Source organism: Podarcis cretensis, assembly GCF_951804945.1.
Source record: "Podarcis cretensis genome assembly, chromosome: 13".
Classification (NCBI taxonomy): domain Eukaryota; kingdom Metazoa; phylum Chordata; class Lepidosauria; order Squamata; family Lacertidae; genus Podarcis; species Podarcis cretensis.
The window spans coordinates 55,045,832-55,071,173 of record NC_137182.1 but is presented as its reverse complement, the minus strand read 5'-3'; the positions used below and the strand labels follow the sequence as shown (position 1 = coordinate 55,071,173).

The 25,342-nt window shown below is 50.5% G+C and overlaps 1 protein-coding gene across 4 annotated transcripts in view; it reads left to right on the top strand.

The window, feature by feature from the left end:
- Positions 1-25,342, top strand: part of TFR2 (transferrin receptor 2) — a 55,158-nt gene that overhangs the window by 3,761 nt on the left and 26,055 nt on the right. For 2 of the 4 annotated variants that reach the window (XM_079951815.1, XM_079951814.1), the window contains 3 exons: positions 20,445-20,504; positions 20,613-20,832; positions 24,537-24,726. In XM_079951815.1, coding sequence (XP_079807941.1) covers positions 20,445-20,504; positions 20,613-20,832; positions 24,537-24,726 — 470 coding nt within the window. Of the gene's footprint in view, positions 1-17,073; positions 17,199-20,199; positions 20,285-20,444; positions 20,505-20,612; positions 20,833-24,536; positions 24,727-25,342 lie in introns of those variants that run through there. The other 2 variants (XM_079951817.1, XM_079951816.1) reach the window with 2 other exon arrangements.

Sequence of the window (25,342 nt, the reverse complement as noted above, 5' to 3'; positions counted from 1 at the left end):
GCAGCTTAATGCTTGCCACCAGTTCTCCTGCACCCGCCAAAAAAGACCTGCATGGCAGGCAGTAATCCAACAGGTGAAGCTTGCCCTCATGATTGCCTCTCGCTCCTCTTGAAAGGGTTTTTTTTTTTTTTTTTTAAATCAGGCTGCATTAGCTTTCCATGCTGTATTATTGTTAGAATGTTCATTATTGCGGGAGCTTCAGATACCAACGTTTTATTTGCGGGAGGAGGGTGTTATGTGATAAGGGCACATTCCATGCTCAGGATTGAAATACTGTACTGAGTACAGTTCTGGTTGCCTCTGCAGAGCTGGGAAAGGTTCAGAAAAGGGCGTCCAAAATCATTCAGGGGAGGGGCATCAAGTGAAGCTGAATGTTGGAAGAGTCGGGACAGGGAAAAGGAAGGACTTTGTCATGTGGTGTGCTCTGTTAACTTGTGGAACTCACTCCCACAGGAGGAAGTGATGGCTGCCAACTTGAATGGCTTTACAAGAGGATTAGACAAATCCATAGAGGAGGGGGTGGGTTGTCTGTCAGTGGCTATTAAAGGTAAAGGGGGCCCCTGCCCATTAGGTCCAGTTGTGACCGACTCTGGGGTTGCGGCGCTCATCTCGCTTTATTGGCCAAGGGAGCCGGGGTACAGCTTCCAGGTCATGTGGCCAGCAGGACTAAGCCGCTTGGGGCGAACCACAGCAGCGCACGGAAACGCCGTTTACCTTCCTGCCGGAGTGGTACCTATTTATCTACTTGCACATTGACGTGCTTTCGAACTGCTGGGTTGGCAGGAGCAGGGACCGAGCAACGGAAGCTCACCCCGTCGCAGGGATTCGAACTGCCGACCTTTTGATCTGCAAGTCCTAGGCTCTGTGGTTTAACCCACAGCACCACCCGCATCCCAATGGAACCTCCATATTCAGAGGCAGTAGAGCTGCAGAGCAACCCCAGACACCTCTCCCCCATCAGATCCAGCAGGACTTTCTTACATTCTTATTAAAGAGTTGTCTCTTCTGTCCTGTCCTGCTTCACCTGATTGCAGCTGTCAAGGGCGCAGGATCCTGTCCCTGTGAACAAGGCCTGCTGCTCAGCGGAAGAGTCCAGGTTCAGCCTCCAATGGTACCTTTCAACAGAACGAGCTACAACCTTGAAGAGCTGGTGCCAGTCAGTGTAGACAATACAATTGACCAAAGGCCTGACTCGCTGTACGGCTTCTTCCTCTCTTGCTAGGCAGCAACCCGCTTCCATGTTTGGAATCCCTGCCCTCCAATCGCAGACGTGTGGGGACAGAGGCACACCCTTGGCCCATCCAACCCAGTATTGCTTGCACTGGTTGGCAGCAGCAGTGGCTGTCCAGGGTCTCAGGCAGGAACCAGAGATTTAGCCTGGGACCTTCTGCACGCCAAGCAGGTGCTCCACCACTGAGCAGCAGCAGCGCTTCCCAGATGTGGCTTCTTGCTACTGACGGAACATGGAATTGTGGAGCTGGAAGGGGACCAGAGGGTCATCTAGCCCACCCCCTCCTGCAACGCAGGAATTGCTGCTAAAGAATCCCAGGTGTGTCCTTGTGGCACTGGAGCCGATGCTCTGGACATAGGTTTCTGGGGCTGAATCCTGCCTCCTCTCCTAGCCGCCTCAGCTCCGCCCCAGAAGAAGCCCCCTTCCATCTTGGCATGGGCAGCCCGCAGCTGCTTTTGGCTCACCCCTAGATGACGCCTGGCGCTATCTAAGCCGAAATGTCGGCCAAGCCTCTCGCCCTCGGCTCAGCTGCAGGCGCTCTGTGTTCCCTGCTATCACTGAGCAAACCCCAAAGCTGCCAAGACTGGCCTGGCATCCTTTTTTCCGGAGCCCCCAGCCCACGTAGAATCATAGAATTGTAGAGTAAGAAGGGACCACAAGCATCATCTAGTCCAACCCAATGGAAGGCAGGAACCATTTGGCCAATGTGGGGCTTCAACCCGCAACCCTGAGATTTTTATTTTTTTTAAATAAAAAATTATTAGATTTTCCACAATAATAACAAAAACCACAAAGCAGAATGACACACAAAAACAAAAACAAAGAAAAATACAGCAATGAATAAAAGAAGACAAAAGGAACAATAAACAGATAAACAATAACAACAAACTTAATTCTTTACAAATCCAACCTTTTAAACATCTTGGTTGACTTCCCCTAGTCCCTCGCTTCTGAGTTTCCTTGTAACAGCTTTCCAATATCATTATTAAACTAAAACAATCTCCAATTATAGTCCATCTTATTCACATTTCTTAATTTTCTAAATCCTATTTATATAATTATAACTTAATTTAATCCTAGGCCTATTTGTTTCTTTCAAGTAATTTCTAATTTTTAATATTACAATGTTTATTCAAATAGTCCTTAAATTTCCTCCAGTCCTCTTGAAACTCCTCTTCTTTCTGGTCGCGGATTCTTCCAATCAGGTCAGCTAGCTCTGAAAAGTCCATCACCTTCATCTGCCAGTCTTCCACTGTTGGTAGTTCTTGTGTTTTCCAATTTTTAGCAAGCACAACCCTGAGATTAAGGGTCTCGTGCTCTACCGGCTGAGCTCTTAAGCAGAAAGAGGGCAAAGGGGCATCAGCCGGGGCAGGAGGGAAAGGAGAAGGGTCTTCCTCTGGTTCAGTCTCCCCCATGTTTGGGCCTACAATTGCCCTCGGCCCCAGGCAGCACAGCTGATGGGAATTGTAGTCCAAAACATCTGGAGGGACCAGCTTGGAGCAGGCCGATCTCTGTGCCGCTGCTTTTCGTTGCAGACAGCGCGGAGCGATCCAGCTGCCCTTATGGGCTCCCGGCGGCTCCTTTCCTCCAGAGGGAAGTTCACATTCCTGAGCAGAGCAGAGGAGCGAGCTGCTTTCTCTCTCTGGCGAGTTATGGGATGCAGAGCTTGGGATGGACGCAGAGAGCTACAGAGGGGCCAGGCCGCTGGTCTGCCTTGCCCAGTACAGTGGTGCTCCGCAAGACGAACGCCTCGGAAGACGAAAAACTCGCTAGACGAAGGTGTTTTTTGTTTTCTTAGCCGCTTCGCAAGACGCATCTCCCTATGGGCTTGCTTCGCAAAACGAAGCTTGCCCCGCAAGCTCCGGGGATAGCTGTCCCCAGACCCCTTTTGAACCAAGGGGCGGCAACGGGGAGAAGCAATCTTCTCCCCGCTGCCCCTTGCTTTAAACAGGTCCGGGGACAGAGGGGAAGGCGCGCGGCGCTTCCCCTCTGTCCCCGGACGGTCTCCATAGGAACGCATTGATTGATTTTCAATGCATTCCTATGGGAAACCGTGCTTCGCAAGACGAAAAACTTGCAAGAAGAAAAAACTTGCGGAACGAATTAATTTCGTCTTGCGAGGCACCACTGTACTGTGGAACAAAAGGACATAAGAAGAGCCTGCTGGATCTGGCCAAAGGGGGCCCACCTAGTCTCCCAGGGGCCAGTGCGGCCGAAATGGTCACACTACTCTCAGGCCGCCTCTGCATAGCCATTGTAGCTAGCAGCCCTGGCTAGTCTGACCGCCGATGAATCTGTCCAGTCCTCTGTCTGTCCCAGCCTCCTGGGACACAGAAGGGCTTCATTTTGCCTGGCCTGCATCTTCCAAACATGGTCTCCCAGCACTGCTGATGGGGAGGCTTGCTTTTTAGAAGGTAGCGAGAGAGAATCCGCAGGTCCTCAGGACAGGACGTTCTGCCCAACTCTGTGTTTGCACAGCACGGTTCCGGGATCCGTGCAGGGCACTCCCACGGGACGCGCAGCCTTCAGACTTCAGGTGTCAGGACTAGGGAATCTATGATTAGTTCGGTTTCAGTTTCTCATCCTCCCAATCCTAAATCCGGTTCTCTGTGTGTTTCGGTAGCAAATGATGGTTTATTTATTTTTTTAAATCCTCATGAAGATTTATCAGCATTTTGGTGCCAATTTTTCCTAGGATACACATTCTTGTGTGCTGTGTTTTGAGCAATAGATGCATGTCCCCTGCCATAATGCACTTTTGTACGTTATTTTCAGAACTCTATACATTTTCCCAACATACGCATGTTCGTACACACTGTTTGGTTGGCGAACACCATCGCAAAATTCAGAGAAGCATGACTTTCAAAGGATAGTTGTGGTTTTGGTTCAAAAAATGCGAAGTACCTATTTAGTTTCTTATTAAGACGCAAACAAAATCAAACACCCCACCACCACCATTCCCTAATCGTAGCCACCAGACACTGCTAGCAGCCATCTTGTAATCATGAAGCAATGAGTTCCACTGGTGGTGCACAGCGAGAAAGCAAGAAATTTGTGTTTGTGAGGAGAGGCTGTGAAGCCCTTCCCTGGCCTTCTCTATATGCTCTGATGGTGTTTCCTGCTTGGCAGGGGGTTGGACTCGATGGCCCTTGGGGTCTCTTCCAACTCTTCTATGATTCTATGCAAAACCACTTTTATGTGGTGAGCGAAACAACACTCCCCTCCACAACTAGGAAAAGGAATTCTTGAGCTGTGATCTCCGCATTGCCGGGGGTTGGACTGGATGACCCTCGCGAGCCCATTCCAACTCTAAGGTAAATAGCCTCTGCTTTTCCGAAAGCAGGTCACAGGCGCATGTGATGTGGTTAAAAAAAAAATCCTCTTTCATACACACACCGAGAGAAACAGGCCACAGCCAGCCAGACTGTCTGATCACACATCCCCATTGTTATGAGGTTTCCTCCCACTCAGAGGCGGTGGGAAAGCCGCTTTCATTTACTTGGCGACAAGATGCCGCCATGCCGATTTATGGGGCCCCCAGGGACCACTTTCTGACGGCTGCAGATGCGGCGGTCCGTGCCTGGGCCACCTTGCCTGGTGTGCGTACGTGCAACGAGTCCAACGCTCTGTGGGGTCGCTTCACATCACACACGCCACCGAGGAAGGGGGGCTGGTTGCAGGGGAGGTGGGGCAGAGCCGTGAATCAAGGGGGACTCGGAAGTCCTGGCTCCCAGCCCCATATCCCTGTCTAACTCTCTTCCCACTCTCTCCCACTTTGACAACTCAGGAGACCTGGCTCCCAGTTTTTCCCCAGGCTCCTGACTGAACTCAAATTGCCCAGAGTTGGAACCTCTAACCCTGTCTGCCTCCCGTTCTGTTATACCGTTTACTAGTTTTCTAGAGAAGCCAAGAAGCCACCCCTCTCACACACTTCCTGCCATTAAGGCTTCACATAGCCCTCATGGAGGAAACAGTGCTACGGTTTCAATTACGTCTTGATTGGGCCCATTTCACAGATGGCAAACTGAGGCAGAATATTCGCGGACAACATTGCGGGTGGAGAACTGGTGCCGAATATTTGCTGGCAAAGTCTGCCCAGCCAGTGCAGGTCTGGCCATATCTGTCAGCTTTTGAACTCAGAGCCCTCCTCTGTTCCCATATTCAAGGCTGGGCCAAACCACTAGCTCTCACAAAATAAAATAAAAAATTCCTTCCAGTAGCACCTTAGAGACCAGCTAAGTTTGTTATAGGTATGAGCTTTCGTGTGCATGCACACTTCTTCAGATACATGCATTTGCCAGCAGACGAGTGGAAGAAATCAGGAATTCTGGATCCGCGCTGTCACTGCTCTGAAGCCAGAACGAACTTCCTGCCTCGGGGGACCCAGGTGTCCTGACTGCTAGCAGGAACCCCCTCTCTCCCCAGAGAACCCAGGAGTCCTACCTCACATCCATTCTGCCCAAGTTTGGTTTGCCGCTCCCCCCAGCTCCCCCCTCCAGACTTTTAAACAGCTGCAGAACAGGCAGAAATCGAAGAGGTACAGCTTCCCCCCTCTCTAGGGGGAAAAACTGCATTGGTTGAATTCCTGCCTGCAGAATTAGAACCCTAACCCTCCCCTCTCTTCCAGGCTCTGAATGGGACCCAGGAGTCCTGGCCACCCCCACCCCCACTTGCTCCTCCGCTGCCCTCCCCACCCTGTGTGTGGCGCTGCTGGGCCCCCGGCCAGAGCTCCCAGTGGCTCCCGGCTCCTCATACGTGCCGGCCTGCACACGACGAGGAAGCCTTGATCCGCCGACCCAGGCGGGCGGCTCCATCGATCCTGGCCGCGTCTCCAAACAGGGGATGAGGCCGGGCGGCGCCAGCGACGGTGACAGATCAACCAGGCCAGGCGGGAAGGGAGACCTCTGACCTTTGGCCATCGGCCTTCCCAAAGGAGCCTCCAGAGAATGGGAGCGGGGACCAGTGGTCACAGCAGGTGTGGGGAGCCTCTTCCTGCCAAAGTCTTTGGCCTCCCTCTGTTGCCAACTCCCGCCTTCTTCCTCCCGACTTATGGCTTTTTATTACTATTATTGGTTTATGAATTGCCTCCTGTCTCAAGGCAATTAGATAAAAAAACAAAACAAAAACCAGGTCTAAAGCCCTAACAAGCAGACGCTCGTGACGAAGGAAAACCCATGTTTATCCAGCTTGATTTTCAGTTTTGCTTTTCTCAGTTTAGAAGGAGGTTTTGAAAGGACATTTGCTATGGTCCTGTGATGCGGGTAAGGGGTGGGGGTCGCTGTTAGGCCTCACACCCCATGAGAGATGGAATTACAGTGGTACCTCGGGTTAAGTACTTACCGGTAATTCGTTCCGGAGGTCCGTACTTAACCTGAAACTGTTCTTAACCTGAAGCACCACTTTAGCTAATGGGGCCTCCTGCTGCTGCCGCGCCGCTGGAGCACAATTTCTGCTCTCATCCTGAAGCAAAGTTCTTAACCTGAAGCACTATTTCTGGGTTAGCGGAGTCTGTAACCTGAAGCGTATGTAACCCGAGGTACCACTGTACTACAAATAAAATGCTCAGCCCATCCTAAATTGCAGGCATCTCTCCCTTTGGCGGCAGCGCGGGCGTCCACTGTCCCCTGAGGGTTTTCTGAATGAATGGGGTTGGGTAACACTGAATGAGAGGCGCACGACTCCTCTCTTCCACCTGCTACATGGGGATAGTCACAATGCCAACCTTACAAGGTTGTTGTGGGAACAAAATAAACTGTAAGCACAGTATACGCTAAAGCACTATATCAGGGGTCAGCAAACTTTTTCAGCAGGGGGCCGGTCCACCGTCCCTCAGACCTTGTGTGGGGCTGGACTATATTTTTTTTGGGGGGGGGGGAAATGAATGAATTCCTATGCCCCACAAATAACCCAGAGATGCATTTTGAATAAAAGCACACATTCTACTCATGTAAAAACACGCCGATTCCTGGACCGTCCGTGGGCCAGACTGAGAAGGCGATTGGGCCGGATCCGGCCCCCGGGCCTTAGTTTGCCTTCCCATGCACTATACACCATCTTGTTCTTAATGATTATGAGAGAAGAATTGTTGAACACAACGCATTGCATATGCGTTCTCAGGGAGCTGAGGATTGCCAAATGTTCACGCAGGAGCTGACGAACTCCGGGGGGGTGGCGTAGCTTAGTTTAACTTCAATATTCTGTGTGTGTGTGTGTGTGTGTAGAAGATTCAGGCCACTGAAAAGGAAGTCCTTCTTTGTGCAGCGCAGAGCTAAACTATGGAACTCCCTCCCACAGGAGTCTGTGATGGCAACCAACTTGGATGGCTTCAGAAGAGGACTGGCGCATTTAATTCCCACAACAGTCCTGGAGGTAGGCTGAGAGGGGCAGTGACTGGGCTAGGGCCATCCAATGAGCTTCCTGACCGATACTCTAACCACTGCACCACACTGTGGCTCTCACAGTGCTGGGGTTGCAGCCCAGGGTGTAAAATAAATTGAAAAATAAATTGCAGAGCAGGAATTCCAGCCTGTATGTCCTGCTCCGCATTCAGGACCCAGAAATGTGTACGCCAGCAAGCCCTGAGACATTGTCAGTCACGTGACTTCTGAGAAAACCTCCTGGAAATCTAGGAAAATGGGAAGGTGGGTTATCATGTGTCAGGGATAACACACATACAGATCCCGGCAGGGGCGCTGCAAGGAGGTGGATCTGGGAAATTGCACACAGAATTCTGAAGCAGCCCAGGCATGGTGGGAAGTCCCTGCCTCCACCAAAAGCCGGTCTTGCTGGTGCTCAGAGGACCTCTCTGGGCTAGCTGCAGCAACAGCCAAGGGTTTCTAAGCATGCACAGAGTTCCTTTCTCTTACCAGTAGAATAATAGAATTCTAAAGGACTCCAAGGGGCATCCAGTCCCAACTTTTTGCAATGTAGGAATCAGAGCTGACTATCCACTGCCCAACTACAAACATCTAGGATTTTTTTTTTTTTGTTGTTGTTGTTCTCTAAACTAATCCTATTTGAGTTATAGTTCCGACTTTTGAAATGTGGTGATGGCCATATTGACTGCATTCTGTTGAAATTACTCCTTAGATCTGAGCCGCCCTGGGAGGGCCTCGCGCTAAAAGATGGCCTATGTAAAATAAATAAAATCCTACAGGCAGTGGCAGTACGAAAACAGGGCCTTCTCAGCAGTTGCCCCCAGTTGTGGAATAATACGGCTATGCTGGCTTGGAGCTTGTAGGAATTGTAGTCTAAAACATATGGAGGGCACCCAGTTGGGGAAGACAGAATTAAATGGCTTAAAGCTATGATTTAGCTGTGATCTCTGCATTGCAGGGGGTTGGGCTAGATGACCCTCATGGGTCCCTTCGAGCTCTACAATCCTTTGAAAGCCAGGCATTCAGTCCAGCGGCCATTTCCCTCCTCACTGACCAGAATGTTTCAGACCTGACTTCAGTTCTGTCTTTGAAATTCCCTTTCTTAAATCCTCCCCTTATCTTAAGAAAACCCAACATGGGTTGGCTTAGATCAGTGGAGCACCCTGCAGTCTTTTGACTTTCACAGAACTCTTTGTCAGCATTGCCCCTGGATGAAGAGTTCTGTGGAGCTCGAAGGTTGGCATACACCAACCTAACTCGGCTTGATGAACTAAACAGAGATAATTTTGCCTGTGATAAACCTAGGTTAAAATTAACCTCTTTTAAACAACAACACCTTTGGTCTCTGAGCATCTCCCTCTCCAGACTTGTTATATCTCCCAAGTGATAAAATAGGCTGTATATATACCCAGAGATGGAGTGGGAGGGAGTGAAGAGTTAAAAGAGGGTTGGGCTTACCAGCCTGAGGGGGCGTGCCCTTCTTTGGCCACGCCTTCCTGGATGCTGCAAAGTCTGACAGCTTAGCCCTGGTAGTTCCTTATCTCTTCCTGCTTCTTGTGCAATGCAAACAGCTTCTCTGACCCCAGTGCCCTCGTCGGGGCAGCGCTAGGGGGCGCGCAGCGTTTGCCAGCCTATTCTGGGATCCTGCCTGGCACGCTGCTTGCTCTCGGAAACCAGCCAGGTCTTGAATCAGCTCCGGCGACTGCGTAGCAAATCTGACAGTGCTGTTTCCAGCGTTGAACAAGAGCTTTCTCCCCTCCTGCAGTTTCCAGCAGCTAGCATCTGGAGGCATCGCTGCCTGAGCAGCCATGCTGGCTATTCACCATGGAAGGCCCTCTTCTCCAGCAGTTTCTCCTATCTTGAAAGCTTGGTGGCCACCTACAATATTGGCTTTGAAAGGTGGTTGGAATTGTGGAACAGTAATATAAAGTTTACGGCTTGTATGGCACTGAGAGAGAATATTTGGAAAATGTTATACAGATGGTATCATACGCCGGTGAAATTGGCCAAAATGTACAGATTAAAGAACAAGAAATGCTGGAAATGTGGTGAGGTGGAGGGTGACCTTTACCATATGTGGTGGTTATGTAACAAGGTGAAAGGCTTCTGGGAATTAATTTATAATGAGCTTAAAAAAATATTTAAATATACCTTTCCCAAAAGGCCTGAAGCCTTCTTGTTGGGAATGACGGGTAATGAAATCAAAAAAGAAGATAAGACGATATTCCTTTACGCCACCACGGCAGCAAGAATTATGTTCGCACAATATTGGAAATCGGAAACCATGCCCAACATAAATGATTGGCAGATTAAAATGGTAAACTATGCCGAGCTCGATAGACTAACAGGTAGAATACGAGATCAAGATGAACAGAAATTCCAGAAAAATTGGAGTAAATATTGGAAATATATTGGAACAAACTTATAAAGTGAACTGGCGGGGTTAGAACAATTCTATCAGCGAGCGAATTCAAGATTTAAGATTAAAAATCAAATACGTAACGGAGGAAGATATTCGATACTTACCAAAAGGGTGGAGGGGAGTCCAGGGCGCGGTAGAGCTCAAAATATTATGAATGTTTTCTTTTTTTATATACTGTTATAATCTGTTTTCTGTATTGTTTTTTTTTTCTTTTTCTATGTTTGTCTGTTTTTGCATAACTTCAATAAAAATGTATTTTAAAAAAAAATGAAAGCTTGGTGGCCACCACTGCCTCCATATTAGGAACCACAAGACAGAGAAACCAGAAGGAGAACACTTTAGTCTCCCAGGACATTCTATACAAGATCTCAAAGTAGCTGTCTTCTTACAAAAGAATTTCAGAAATAGACTGGAAAGAGAAGTTGTTGAATTGCAACTTATTACCAAACTTAAAACCATGGAGAGACCTGGTCTGACTAGAGACATTGGATTCTTATCTCATTATACATGATAAAGCTATTTTTAGCCATCTCATCCCTTGCTTTTTCCTGTAAGACCAATTGCAGTCGTTAACAGTCGTCAACAGGTTTACCACACCTATCAGCCAATCACCCATTCCCACCCCCCTTCTGACTATATATAAGGGTCTGGTGACTTCTGTTTCAGTGTATCTGAAGGAGTGTGCATGCACACGAAAACTCATACCAATAACTAACTTACTTGGTCTCTAAGGTGCTACTGGAAGGAATTTTTAAATTTTGTTTTGACTGTGGCAGACCAACACGGCTACCTACCTGTAACTGTAGTTTAACGTATGTGCTGTGTGAAGAAGAACTTTCTTTTATCTGTCCTGAACCTCCCAACGTCTGGCTTCATTGGACGCCCACGAGTTCCAGTGTTTTCCATGCTGTACATCATTTTATAGACTCCTATCATACAGCCTCTCACTTGCCTTTTCCTCTCAGTTTAAAAGCCCCAAGCCCTGCAACCTTCTTCCTAGTTCCTGTTCTGCACCCACCACTTTCTAGGTCAGGCGCAAACAGAGGGACCTTTTAACCACCATACGTGAATATATGTGAACGAGTGACTGTATGTGCAAGTATTCTTGAAAACTGCTCCTGAGTTTGTTGGTTTGTTTTTATAATCAAGAAAGTATATAAATTGTATGAAACATATACATAAAATCATAAATATGCCCTAAATCAGATTTTCCCAATCTGGTGGCCTCTGGTTTCCTACTGGGGCATCTGGTCAGCCACTGTCAGACCAGGGCACAGGACCAAATGGGCCACTGGTCTGATCCAGCAGCCTCTTCTTATGTTCTTGGGGTTGGGAAAGAGATGTTATGGGAACAGGGACTTTGGCAAAACGTCTCACACCCAAGAGCTCTCCAGGGACCTGTCATGTTTTCAGAGGGGCCAATGAAATTGAGCCACGGTGACACATGTTACCCTTCTGTGACAGCATGGCAGGAGGGTGAGGGTTTGTGTGCTCACCCCTCTGTCACAAGTATGTATCTGATCCCACAAGCGTGCCCAGCACTCACGTGAATTCATACACACGAGTGTATGGTTTGGGAACTTGGGCCAGAGTTACCACGTGTGTTGCCCTTATGGACACGTGTTGACCCTTAACCTTACACCCACAAGACGTTTTCACAGAGAAGGAATAAAGAAAGCTTGGTTTATTCTGTGAAACGAAAGTGACAGAATATATAAATGCTACTTCGGGCAGCAAAATTACAGTTTAAGCAGCCAGCAAATCCTAGCGTGCGCGCACACACACACACACACATACACACCTTGATCTAAAGAGTGGAAGAATCCCCAACCATTCTCAAAACCCTGCAGAAAGCGAGTGTGAGAATTTTGCCACAGAACCCACATTAAGAGCCAGCCAAAAAATGACATATACCTGTCCTTAGACAGAAGTGTAGCTATATTGGTTCCTTGAGAAAGTTAATAATGAAAGGTCTCTTGTCGTATTAAGCCAACCTTATTTTACTCGTGCCATGTAGGACGCAGGTGGCGCTGTGGGTTAAAGCCTCAGCGCCTAGGACTTGCCGATCGAAAGGTCGGCGGTTCGAATCCCTGCGGCGGGGTGCGCTGCCGCTGCTCGGTCCCAGCGCCTGCCAAACTAGCAGTTCGAAAGCACCTCTGGGTGCAAGTAGATAAATAGGGACCGCTTACCAGCGGGAAGGTAAACGGCGTTTCCGTGTGCGGCTCTGGCTCTGGCTCTGGCCAGAGCAGCGATGTCACGCTGGCCACGTGACCCAGAAGTGTCTCCGGACAGCGCTGGCCCCTGGCCTCTTAAGTGAGATGGGCGCACAACCCCAGAGTCTGTCAAGACTGGCCCATACGGGCAGGGGTACCTTTACCTTTACCTTTATTTTACTCGTGCCATGATCTACAGTAACAAACCACAGGAAAAGTTCACATTGACACACAGCCATTCACATCTCCTGCCTCCCCCTTCCTCTTTGCCTTGCACAATCTGGCCTCCTTCCTTTATAGTTTCTTAGAAAGCATTAAAGTGTGCTGATGTGCCTTGAATGAAGATGGTTGTCTTAGCTGGGTGCTGCTCTGCCCCCTTCAGGGCAGATGGGGAATTAACATAAATGCACATTGCAAAGTCCTTACTGCAGCAAATCCAAACCTAGTGATCTCAAGATGTTTTGGACAACAAATCACATCAGTCCCAACCAGCACAGGCATATTGTCTTGGGACTGACGGCAGGTGTCATTTAGAGGCCACTGGGCTGGGAACCCCCCACCCCTTACCTGCCTATTCTGCAACACAACACTGGTGAAAATGAGGAACACAGTCATAACACCCCAGACCTAATCACCACCCAACTCTCGCCCTCTCTGCTTACAAGATTCTGCTCTGTCCAAAATCGGCTGTATTTACTCTGAATTCACAAAGCCATAGAACTGTAGAGTTGGTTCAGGGCCGGCCCACCCATTAGGCAAGGCGAGAGATGACTGCCTCAGGCAGCAGGATCCACAAGGGCCACAGACGCCGCCTCCAAGGAATGTATCGCACGCTGCTGTGTGCTGCTCAGAGGCTGGATCTGACCCTGTTTGGCAGCCTCCCCGCAATGTTGCCTGTTGGAGAATAGGAGACATTGCTGGTCTCCCACCCCGGGAAGGGAATGGGGGGGGGGCTGGCTTCTGGGCTAAGGTTACCAGACGTCCCCGTTTCCCGGGGACAGTCCCCGGATTTACAAATCAGTCCTCTGACAAAATCCTATCAAAGTTGAAAAGTGTCCCCGGATTCATTGAAAAAAATCTGGTAACCTTATTCTGGAGTCCCCTGGACTCCACACCCACCTGGCCTAATTCAGAGTGGGCCCCTTCCCCTCCCCCAGCAGCAGCTTTTGATTCCCAGTTCAGCCGTTGGATAATATTGATTTGATTCCCTGTGTTGTTCCCAGTGCTAAACTTCACTCACCCCTTCTTCCCTGGTGGGAGGGGAAAACAAGAAAACTAGCTTGCTCCATCGTCCACGGGACAGCCCTTTATATTTATTTGAAGATGCTAACATATCTCCTCCCAGTCTCCTTTTTACCAGGCTAAACATAACCAGTTCCCTCAACCATTCTTCATACAGCTTGGTTTCCAGACCCTTGGTCATCTTGGTCGCCCTCCTCTGCACACACTCCAGCTCGTCAATATCCGTCTTATATTGTGGGGCCCAGAATTGGACACAGCACTCCAGGTGTGGTCTGACCAAGGCAGAATAGAGTGATACTATGACATGGACGGGACGCGGGTGGCGCTGTGGGTTAAACCACAGAGCCTAGGACTTGCCGATCAGAAGGTCGGCGGTTCGAATCCCCGCGACGGGGTGAGCTCCCGTTGCTCGGTCCCTGCTCCTGCCAACCTAGCAGTTCGAAAGCACGTCAAAGTGCAAGTAGATAAATAGGTACCACTCCGGCGGGAAGGTAAACGGCGTTTCCGTGCACTGCTCTGGTTCGCCAGAAACGGCTTAGTCCTGCTGGCCACATGATCCAGAAGCTGTACGCCGGCTCCCTCAGCCTGTAAAGCAAGATGAGCGCCGCAACACCAGAGTCATCCACGACTGGACCTAATGGTCAGGGGTCCCTTTACTCTTTACCTTTATGACATGGACACTAGACTTCTGTGGATGCAGCCGAGAATAGTATTTGCCTTTTTTGCTGCTGCATCACACTGCGGACTCACGTTAAGCTTGCTGCTTGCCTTCTATCACTGTGCCATTGAGAGCGTGCTCACTTATGGCTTATGTGTGTGGTACGGAAGCTGTACTAGCCAGGACAGGATGGGGTTGTGCAGAGTTGTGAAGGCAGCAGAGAGCATTGTTGGCTGCCCACTCTCCCCCTTAGAGCAGATTTATGCCACAAGGTGCCATAGGAAGGCACTGGACATAGTAAAAGATCCATCGCATCCTGGTCACTGTCTCTTCGAGCTCCTGCCGTCGGGACGGAGATACAGGACGATGAAGACAAGAACGAGCCGTCTCAAGAACAGCTTCTTCTCCAGAGCGATCTCGGCCCTGAATAAGAAACCTGGACTTTGAAAATCATCTAATCTTCCTTGCTGTATTATACTGTATTGTTTTAATTAGTGTTTTTATAGTTGTTCTGATTTTGTGTGGAGTGCCCTACCTGGATGGATGGAACAGCCAAGTAATTTTCGTTGTCCCCAAGAGGGGGCAATCACAATAAAGATATTATTATTATTATTATTATTATTATTATTATTATTATTAAGCTTCTGCTCTACTAAGACTTCTAGATCCTTCTCACTTGGACTTTCACTAGATCCTTTTCACTTTGGAGCCTAGGAAGTTGCTTTATACCGACTCAGACCAGGGGCCCATAATCTGGCTCAGTGTGGTCAACACATGAAAGTATCACTCAGCGCACAGTATCCCTGAATTGCAGGGGTTTGGACCAGATGGTCCTTTTGGATCCCCACCAAGCCTTCGACTGGTTCCATAGAAACCCACAGCTATAAAACATTGTCTTTTCAAAAACGTCGCACAACCAGTGTTTGCTATTCTTGTTCAAATCCCTCGCTCACACTCTCATGCTAGGAATGCATCTTGTATCTTTAAAGATAAGAGCCTGGCTGGATCAGGCCAATGGCCCGCCAAAGCCTGAATCCTGTTCTCACAGTTTCCAGCCAGGTGCCCATTACGGGAAAGAGTAAAAGAGCAACTCTCCCTGTTGTTTCCAGCAATGGGTATTCAGAAGCCTTGTTGCCGTCAGCTCTGGAGGTCAGAGTAGAGCCCTTGTGGCTAGCAGCCATCGACAGCCTTATTTCCCTCTAGGAATATGTCCAGTCCTCCTCTGAAACCAGCCAACTTGGTGGTCATCACTGCCTCCTGCAGGAGCGAGTTCCACAGGTTAACACTGTGATCTGCGTGAAGAGGGACTTTCTTTTATCCACCCAACACTCATCAGCATCATTAGCTGTGCGACGCGGTTCCGATATGCCAATATTTGATTTAGTCGCTTGCTTCTTAACGCGGCCTTCATTCGTGTCATTGAACGTTAATAAAGGACCCACGGCCTAGGACCCTCGTACCTACGGGACTGCCTCTCCTGGTACGCCCCACAGAGGACCTTAAGGTCCACAAATGACAACATTTTGCAGGTCCCAAGTCGCAAGGTGGTTAGATTGGTCTCAACTAGGGCCAGGGCCTTTACAGTACTGGCCCCGACTTGGTGGAACGCTCTGTCCCAAAAGACCAGGGCCCTGTGGGACTTGACATCTTTCCGCAGGGCCTGCAAGACAGAGCTGTTCCGCCTGGCCTTTGGTTTGGACTCAGTCTGACCCTTATGTTTCCCTCCCCTTATGGTCTTGATTTATCGGCTACTTTTAAAATGAGGCTGCATTTTAAAGTGCATTTTAACCTGTATTTTAAATTGGTTCCCCCCCCCCTTCCCCTATTATGTTTTTACTGTGATTTTATTGGTGTTAGCTGCCCTGAGCCCGGCTCTGGCCTTGGAGGACAGGGTATAAATAAAATTATTTATTATTATTTAGTTGTGTCCGACTCTTCGTGACCCCCTGGACCAGAGCACGCCAGGCCCTCCTGTCTTCCACTGCCTCCCGCAGTTTGGTCAAACTCATGCTGGTAGCTTCAAGAACACTGTCCCACCATCTCGTCCTCTGTCGTCCCCTTCTCCTTGTGCCCTCCATCTTTCCCAACATCAGGGTCTTTTCCAGGGAGTCTTCTCTTCTCATGAGGTGGCCAAAGTCTTGGAGCCTCAGCTTCAGGATCTGTCCTTCCAGTGAGCACTCAGGGCTGATTTCCTTCAGAATGGAGAGGTTGGATCTTCTTGCAGTCCACGGGACTCTCAAGAGTCTCCTCCAGCACCAGAATTCAAAAGCATCCATTCTTCGGCAATCAGCCTTCTTGATGGTCCAGCTCTCACTTCCAGACATCACTACTGGGAAAATTATTATTATTATTAAAGGCAAATCTGCAAAGGCCTGGAAACGATGCCTTATGAAGATCGGCTAAGGGAGCTGGGCATGTTTAGCCTGGAGAAGAGGAGGTTAAGGGGTGATATGATAGCCATGTTCAAATATATAAAAGGATGTCACATAGAGGAGGGAGAAAGGTTGTTTTCTGCTGCTCCAGAGAAGCGGACACGGAGCAATGGTTCCAAACTACAAGAAAGAAGATTCCACCTAAACATTAGGAAGAACTTCCTGACAGTAAGAGCTGTTTGACAGTGGAATTTGCTGCCAAGGAGTGTGGTGGAGTCTCCTTCTTTGGAGGTCTTTAAGCAGAGGCTTGACAACCATATGTCAGGAGTGCTCTGATGGTGTTTCCTGCTTGGCAGGGGGTTGGACTCAATGGCCCTTGGGGTCTCTTCCAACTCTATGATTCTAAAGGCAAAAATGGAGAGGGGGTCAGGGAGGTGGGGCTGCGTGGGCACACCCCGGCACATGTACACAAGCACACTCACACACACCCTGCCTCCACCCCACCCCTGGCTAGAGGGAGGTCAGCCTCTCCTCTCTGGGGCTGGGTTGAGTGACCTGGAAGTTTGGCCCGCGAGGGACGGAGGGAGGAGGAGCAGCTCAGCAAGGGAGCAAAAGAGGGGCAGGCGCCGAGTTCGACAGGAGACCCAAAACGTCTCCACAAAGCCAGGCCTCCCCAAGAATCAGTGAGTCTTCGGGGTGACGGATGGATGGAGGGAAGGGGCTTTGGGCATGGAAGGGAGTGAACGGCGGAGGGGTTCTCTGGTTTGCTTGTTTCAGGGAAAGGGCTTAGGGTTAAAGGTTGGGATCTCAAGCGAGTGCCACGTCAGGGGATCGCTTTGGGGCACCCTTGGGCATGCCTCACACCCAATCTCTCTCGCCTTCCCCAAGCTGGTGCCCCCATATGTCTATCTGTTTGTACCCCACCTTTTCCTCCAAGGAGCTCAAGGTTCTCCTCCTTAGCATTTGATCTTCACAACAGTCCCGTGAAGTAGGCTAGGCTGAGCGAGAGGGTGACTGCCCCCCAAGGTCTCTCATCCCAAGGTGTTTCATCGTCGAGTGGGGGAATTTGAACCCTGATCCTTCCCAGGTCCTAGTTCAAAAGTCTAACCCAGGGGTCAGCAAACTTTTTCAGCAGGGAGCCAGTCCACTGTCCCTCAGACCTTGTGGGGGGCCGGACTATACTTTTTTAGGGGAAATAAACAAATTCCTATGCCCCACAAATAACCCAGAGATGCATTTTAAATAAAAGGACATTTTACTCATGTAAAAACACACTGATTCTCGGACCATCCGCAGGCCGGATTTAGAAGGCGATTGGGCCAGATCCGGCCCCCAGGTCTTAGTTTGTCTACCCATAGTCTAACCACTGCACCACACTGTCTCTCACTGTTTTAGGCTTACAGCTCCCACCAGCAGATCTAATTCCTGTCTGGCCAGACTTCACCTACAACTTCTGGAATGGCCTTTGCCACTTTTGTGTTGTGGTGTGGGGATGCCGGTGCGAGGGGAAATAAAAACCATTTTGAGCCGGCAAATGAAGGGTTTTTATTTTTTATTCATAAGATAACTTTTACCTCCACCTTTGTGAAATCAGGTTGCAGGAGGTGGGCAAGCCCCGCAAGGAGAGAGCCTCAACCAGAGGCAGAGTCTGGAAGGCCATGGTGTAAAAACTGGGGACCCCACTCCCCCCAAATAAGGGGTAATTTCTGGGGGACTCAGATCCAGAACTCCTGAACTTCCTGCCTGATTGGGAGCAGGTCCCAGCTGGTTAAAGGTGCCTTAAATATCAGGATTCCTGGGTCCCCCCAAAAGAAAATAGGATTTATGGGGTTCAATTGGCAAGGGGTTTTGCCAGGAGGAGGAGTGAATATATCTATTTGAGGCTACGGAGCTGAATTCCTGACTCACCACACACAGGAGCTAATATTTAACCTGCTCTTTGTGTGTGTGTGTGTGTGTGTGTGTGTGTGTGTGAGAGAGAGAGAGAGAGAGAGAGAGAAAGAGTGCGTTCATTGGAGGAGAATGTTAGCCCCAGAGAAGCCGGGGGCTGCCCCAAAGAGAGAGGCAGGCTGGTGTAGTGGCTACAGCACTGGACTGGGACCAAAGAGACCAGGGTTCAAATCATAGAATCCTAGAGTTGGAAGAGACCACAAGGGCCATCGAGTCCAACCCCCTGCCAAGCAGGAAACACCATCAGAGCACTCCTGACATATGGTTGTCAAGCCTCTGCTTAAAGACCTCCAAAGAAGGAGACTCCACCACACTCCTTGGCAGCAAATTCCACTGTCAAACAGCTCTTACTGTCAGGAAGTTCTTCCTAATGTTTAGGTGGAGTCTTCTTTCTTGTAGTTTGGAGCCATTGCTCCGTGTCCGCTTCTCTGGAGCAGCAGAAAACAACCTTTCTCCCTCCTCTATGTGACATCCTTTTATATATTTGGACATGGCTATCATATCCCCCCTTAACCTCCTCTTCTCCAGGCTAAACATGCCCAGCTCCCTTAGCCGTTCCTCATAAGGCATCGTTTCCAGGCCTTTGACCATTTCCAGGCCTTTGACTTGGGGGGGGGGACACCCTGCCAGTCAGTGTAGGTGGTATTGAGCTGGATGGAGCATCCCTCACCAATAGATGTATATGTGTGTGAGTGTTGCTGGTATCCGTCTGTCTCCGCACACAATGGAGAAGCGCTCCTTTGGGGGTGAAGTCAAACTGTTGAAAGGTTATACAGTGGTACCTCAGGTTAAGGACTTAATTCGTTCCGGAGGTCCGTACTTAACCTGAAACTGTTCTTAACCAGTACGTTTCCGAGCACAATTCAAAGTGTTGGTGCTGACCTTTAAAGCCCTAAACGGCCTCAAAGGTCCAGTATACCGAAAGGAGCATCTCCACCCCCATCGTTCTGTCCGGACACTGAGGTCCAGCTCCGAGGGCCTTCTGGCGGTTCCCTCCCTGCGAAAAGTGAGGTTGCAGGGAACCAGGCACAGGGCCTTCTCGGTGGTGGCGCCCTCCCTGTGGAACGCCCTCCCACCAGATGTCAAAGAGAACAACAACTACCAGACTTTTAGAAGACATCTGAAGGCAGCCCTGTTCAGGGAAGCTTTTAATGTTTGATGTATTAGAGTATTTTAATATTTTTTTTGGAAGCCACCCAGAGTGGCTGGGGAAGCCAAGCCATATGGGCAGGGTACAAATAATAAATTATTATTAATTATTATTATTATTATTATTATTACCTGAAGCACCACTTTAGCTAATGGGGCCTCCCGCTGCTTCTGCACCGCCGGAGCCTGATTTCTGTTCTCATCCTGAAGCAAAGTTCTTAACCTGAAGCACTATTTCTGGGTTAGTGGAGTCTGTAACCTGAAGCGTATGTAACCTGAAGTGTATGTAACCCAAGGTACCACTGTAATGCCTGCTGTGGCTGCAGAGACTGATACGGGAGAGACATGTCTTGTTGCAGCCGGGGCAGATGGAGGCGTCCGACTGCGCTGCTGCAGATGCCCCATGCTGTCTCTTCTCCCTTCGCTCCTCCCAGTGGTCATTCCTCCTCCGGTCACTGCTGTGGCTGCATAACCCGGCTGCCTGTCTCCAGGCCCTGCACCCAGCCTTCCTGTTCTACTGAAATAAGCAAATTTGACCCTGGCCCCGAGAACGGAGGAAGTGGTACGTGCACGACAGGTGCCTCCGCCAGGCCAGCTGGGTGGGCTGCCTGCCTGTGCAGGGCCTGATAAGAGTCCCCGAGGCAGCGTCCCCGATAATAAGGCCCCATTGGTTAGTCACGTCTGCAAAACCACCCATTCCCCCCCCCACGTAGCTTGGAGGGAGGGATGAATGGCATGGTGGCAGTGATAATCCTGATAAGCGGCGGGTGGGGTTGGCGGAAATCTCGTTTCACATTCTTGGAAGCTGCCAAACATCTGCCTCTCCGCAGGGCGGGAACCGCGCAAAACCGGACGGCATGGATTTCTGGAGATCCCGGCTGCGGGACGCGGTAAGGCTGCGATATTGGCCACCCGGCTGGGTCTGAGGGCCGTGGCCTCCGTCCTGACTCCCCCTCTTTACCGACTCCCCATTTCCTTCCTCCTCACCCCCTGGCCAGAGGAACAAGAAGCTGCCTCGGCGATCCTACTCCATCTACCGCAAGATGCCCGAGGGTGACGGAGACCCCGAAGGACTGCAGATGAAGGTGGTGGAGGCGGAGGGGCCCGGGGCCCCCCGGGGCGGCGAGAAGGCAGGAGACATGGCGCAGTGCCCGTGGAAGGATCGCTGGAAAGCCCTGCTCTGCCTCGTGCTCGTGGGACTCCTGGTCTTCATTGTGGGTGAGAGGAATCGGATCTGGACCCGGGGCTGAGCTCTGCCCGGGCTTCCCTTGTGCAGAGGCTCTGTGTCCCTGTTGCAATCATAAGGATTTGTTATATAAATATAAATAGCAAAATATTAGGAATTATATAGTGCCATCTGTGGGTGCTTTACACAAAAGGGCAGGTTCATCTCCCTGGGAGCCAAGCTTCTCATACAGTGGTACCTCGGGTTCCAGCCGCTTCAGGTTACAGACTCTGCTCACCCAGAAATAGTACCTTGGGTTAAGAACTTTGCTTCAGGATGAGAACAGAAATTGTGCGGCGGCAGCGGGAGGCCCCATGAGCTAAAGTGGTGCTTCAGGTTAAGGACAGTTTCAGGTTAAGAACGGACCTCCGGAACGAATTAAGTTCTTAACCCGAGGTACCTCTGTATTTCACTGAAGAGTCAACAAGGAATCTGCCGTATACATTTCAAGCACATGGTCCCCACAAAGAAGCCGGAATACTGTAATTTTAGCCCAGACAGGGGTGCAATTCCCAGTACCGTTAACAAACTACAGTTCCCAGGATTCTTTGGGGGAAGCCATGTGATCGAAAGGTTGCTGGAAACCGTAAGAGAGAAGAGTCGCTCTTGTGTTCGAGTCCTGCTTGTGGGGCCATCTGGTGGGCCACTAGCCTGATTTGTCAGGGCTCTTATGATGTTGTCATGGTCCGGTTCACGGGCTATTGAAGTCCTGGCTGGGGACGGCAGGACCGGGGGCAAGATGGTGGGGTGGGAGCAGGAACGGGGGTCCAGAAGCCAGGAGTCAGGAAGCCAAGAGTCCGAGGGTTAGGAAGCAAGGAGTAACGAAGTCAGGGGTCCAAGGATCAAGAAGCAGGGAGCCACAAAGTCAGGGGTCCGAGGATCAGGAAGCAAGGAGTCACAAAGTCAGGGGTCCAAGGATCAAGAAGCAAGGAGTCACGAAGTCAGGGGTCCGAGGATCAAGAAGCAAGGAGTCCCGAAGTCAGGGGTCCAAGGATCAGGAAGCAAGTAGTCACGAAGTCAGGGGTCCGAGGATCAAGAAGCAGGGAGTCACAAAGTCAGGGGTCCAAGGGTCAAGTAGCAGGGAGTCACAAAGTCAGGGGTCCGAGGATCAAGAAGCAGGGAGTCACAAAGTCAGGGGTCCGAGGATCAAGAAGCAGGGAGTCACAAAGTCAGGGGTCCAAGGGTCAAGTAGCAGGGAGTCACAAAGTCAGGGGTCCGAGGATCAAGAAGCAAGGAGTCACAAAGTCAGGGGTCTGAGGGTCAAGAAAAAGGGAGTAACGAAGTCAGGAGTCCGAGGATCAAGAAGCAGGGAGTCATGAAATCAGGGGTCCAAGGATCAAGAAGCAAGGAGTCACGAAGTCAGGGGTCTGAGGGTCAAGAAGCAAGGAGTCACGAAGTCAGGGGTCCGAGGATCAGGAAGCAAGGAGTCACGAAGTCAGGGGTCCGAGGATCAGGAAGCAAGGAGTCACGAAGTCAGGGGTCCGAGGATCAGGAAGCAAGGAGTCACAAAGTCAGGGGTCTGAGGGTCAAGAAGCAAGGAGTCACAAAGTCAGGGGTCCGAGGATCAGGAAGCAAGGAGTCACGAAGTCAGGGGTCCGAGGATCAGGAAGCAAGGAGTCACGAAGTCAGGGGTCCGAGGATGAAGAAGCAAGGAGTCACAAAGTCAGGGGTCCGAGGATCAGGAAGCAAGGAGTCACGAAGTCAGGGGTCAGAGGATCAAGAAGCAAGGAGTCACGAAGTCAGGGGTCCGAGGATCAGGAAGCAAGGAGTCATGAAGTCAGGGGTCCGAGGATCAAGAAGCAAGGAGTCACGAAGTCAGGGGTCCGAGGATCAAGAAGCAGGGAATCTAGAAGCCGAGGTTCAAGGATCAGGAAGCAAGAAGCCAAACGCAGCAAGGCAGGAAACGTGTTGCTGTGGCAAAGAGCCGAAGGGAAATGCTGACCTTGTATCCCTTCCTGGCTCTTGCCACCAGGTGCTGTGAGTTACCAGTCAGCCTCACCTGTGAGGCCTCTCCAGAACAAACTCAGGAAGGCCCCAGTCCTATTGATCACAGGGCCTGGCCCCTGCAGGCACTCCTGACAGATGCCCTTATGGTGTGTGTGCATCCTGAATCATAAGAACACAAGGAGAGCCTGCTGGATCCGGCCCATGGACCATCTAGTCCAGCATCCCTTTGTCACAGCAGCCACAGAGGCCAAGAGTCTTCTCCCTTCCTGCAGTTTCCAGCAACTGCGATTCAGAGGCATCGCTGCCTCCAGCTCTGGAAGCCGAACATAACCATCCTGGCTAGGAGACAATGGTGGTCCTCTCCGCCTCTGTCAATTTGTCTAATCCTCTTTGAGAGCTATTCTATCTGTTGGCCATCACTGCTTCCTGTGGGAGGGAGTTCCACAGATTAACCATGTGCTGCCCATTAGACCCACCGGGCCAGCCTTTCTCAACCTGTGGGTCCCCAGATGTTGTTGAACTACAACTCCCATCAGCCCAAGCTAGCTCAGGGATGATGGGAGTTGTAGTCCAACAACATCTGGGGACCCACAGGTTGAGAACCGTTGCACTGGGCCATCTAGCCAGACATTGACTGGCAGCACCTCTGGAAGAAATCAGAGGGAGGACTTCCTGTCAGCTGGGACCTTCTGCATGCCAAGCAGCCGCTCTACCAGCGGCTGAGCTACACACCCCTTCCTAAGAGGGTGTGGGGAGGTGAAGGCAGAAACTCCTTCTCCCCCAAGGTCCAAGTGGTCTCTCTCCCTGTGACTCCTCCATAGACCCCACCCATGGTTGGGTAGCTCTGCCCACCCACCACAGATCCCTCTCTACCTGGCAGTGGCTCCAGATGGCCTTCCTCCCAATTGCGGCCTCCATGCCCTGAGCTCCACCCAGGTACAAATCCTGCCCACAGACTCCTCTCCTGGCCACTGAGCCCTTTGGACTCAGCTATTAGATAGGCATTCTGTTCCCTTCTGAGCCCAAAAGCCCACATCCTGGCCTGATTGGACAGGTCTCTTCACATATTCATATATTCTCCTTGCAGGTTTCCCCCTGGGGCATCTGGTCGGCCGCTGTCAGAACAGGGTGCTGGACCCCTTTGGCCTGATCCAGGATTCCTAGAGAAAGAGCTCTCTCACTCTCTCATAGGACTTAAACCCAGCGGGCTTGTCTGATGAAGCTGAAGAAGTCAGGGCAAAGGGAAGGAAGGCTTGGTGCACGGTTAACCTATGGAACTTACAGCCACATGAAGCACTGCTGGCTTGGGTGCATTTTGAAGGGAAACAGGTGCAGTCATTTCTGGGGGTCAGCCACATTTACCTTTGCTCTGAATTTCTAGGCACAGGTCCCCGTCCAAGTGCTTCCCCCCTTCCACTTTTCCCACAGAAACCTGTTCTTTACAGCTCAATGGAGCAAACAGCAATTCACAGACAACCCGAATTGCTGTTTGTTCCGATTCAGAGTTAAAGAGTGGGTTTTCCTGGGGGGGAAGCAGTGGGAGGGGGGAGCGCTTGGACACAGAAAGGTAAGTGTGGATGAGTCCTAACATAGCCAGCTTCTAGTAAGGCCTCCAGGTATCCCTACATTTTAGGCTATGGGGAAACTTCTAGGTTTAAATTTGGGTGACCAGAGCACCGTTTGCCCTGTGACCCTACTAACCCTCTGCTTTAAAGCCTGACTGCCCCCCTCTGTCCTCTGCTCTCCTCAGCCTTCCTCCTGGGGTACGTCTTGTCCCGAGGCTCTTCCTGCATGGTCTGTGGAGACTACCTGGCCGTGGTGAACGACGAGAGCCCCCCCGAGGCGGAAGACGGCCAGAGGGGAGCCCCGCTCTACTGGGCTGACTTGCGAGAGATGTTTCAGAAGTATCTCAACGAGGCGAAGATTGAAGGGACCATCAGGTGAGGTCCTTTCCCCTCACCCCAGAATTGTGGGAAGGACGGGGAACAAATTGATGGGGGTGTCGTGGGGCCACGGGACTCCAGGGACGACGGAGTTCCCATCAGGAACAGGAGCAGGAATTATAGAATCATAGAATCATAGAGTTGGAAGAGACCCCAAGGGCCATCGAGTCCAACCCCCTGCCAAGCAGGAAACACCATCAGAGCACTCCTGACATATGGTTGTCAAGCCTCTGCTTAAAGACCTCCAAAGAAGGAGACTCCACCACACTCCTGGGCAGCAAATTCCACTGTCAAACAGCTCTTACTGTCAGGAAGTTCTTCCTAATGTTTAGGTGGAATCTTCTTTCTTGTAGTTTGGAGCCATTGCTCCGTGTCCGCTTCTCTGGAGCAGCAGAAAACAACCTTTCTCCCTCCTCTATGTGACATCCTTTTATATATTTGAACATGGCTATCATATCACCCCTTAACCTCCTCTTCTCCAGGCTAAACATGCCCAGCTCCCTTAGCCGTTCTTCTGTACCACCATTTGCGTGTTTGCCCGAGTAGAGGATCGGAAACCATGCAGGCGAATACGAGTGACAGCTGCCATCGCTTTTTTTGTTGGTGGAGATGG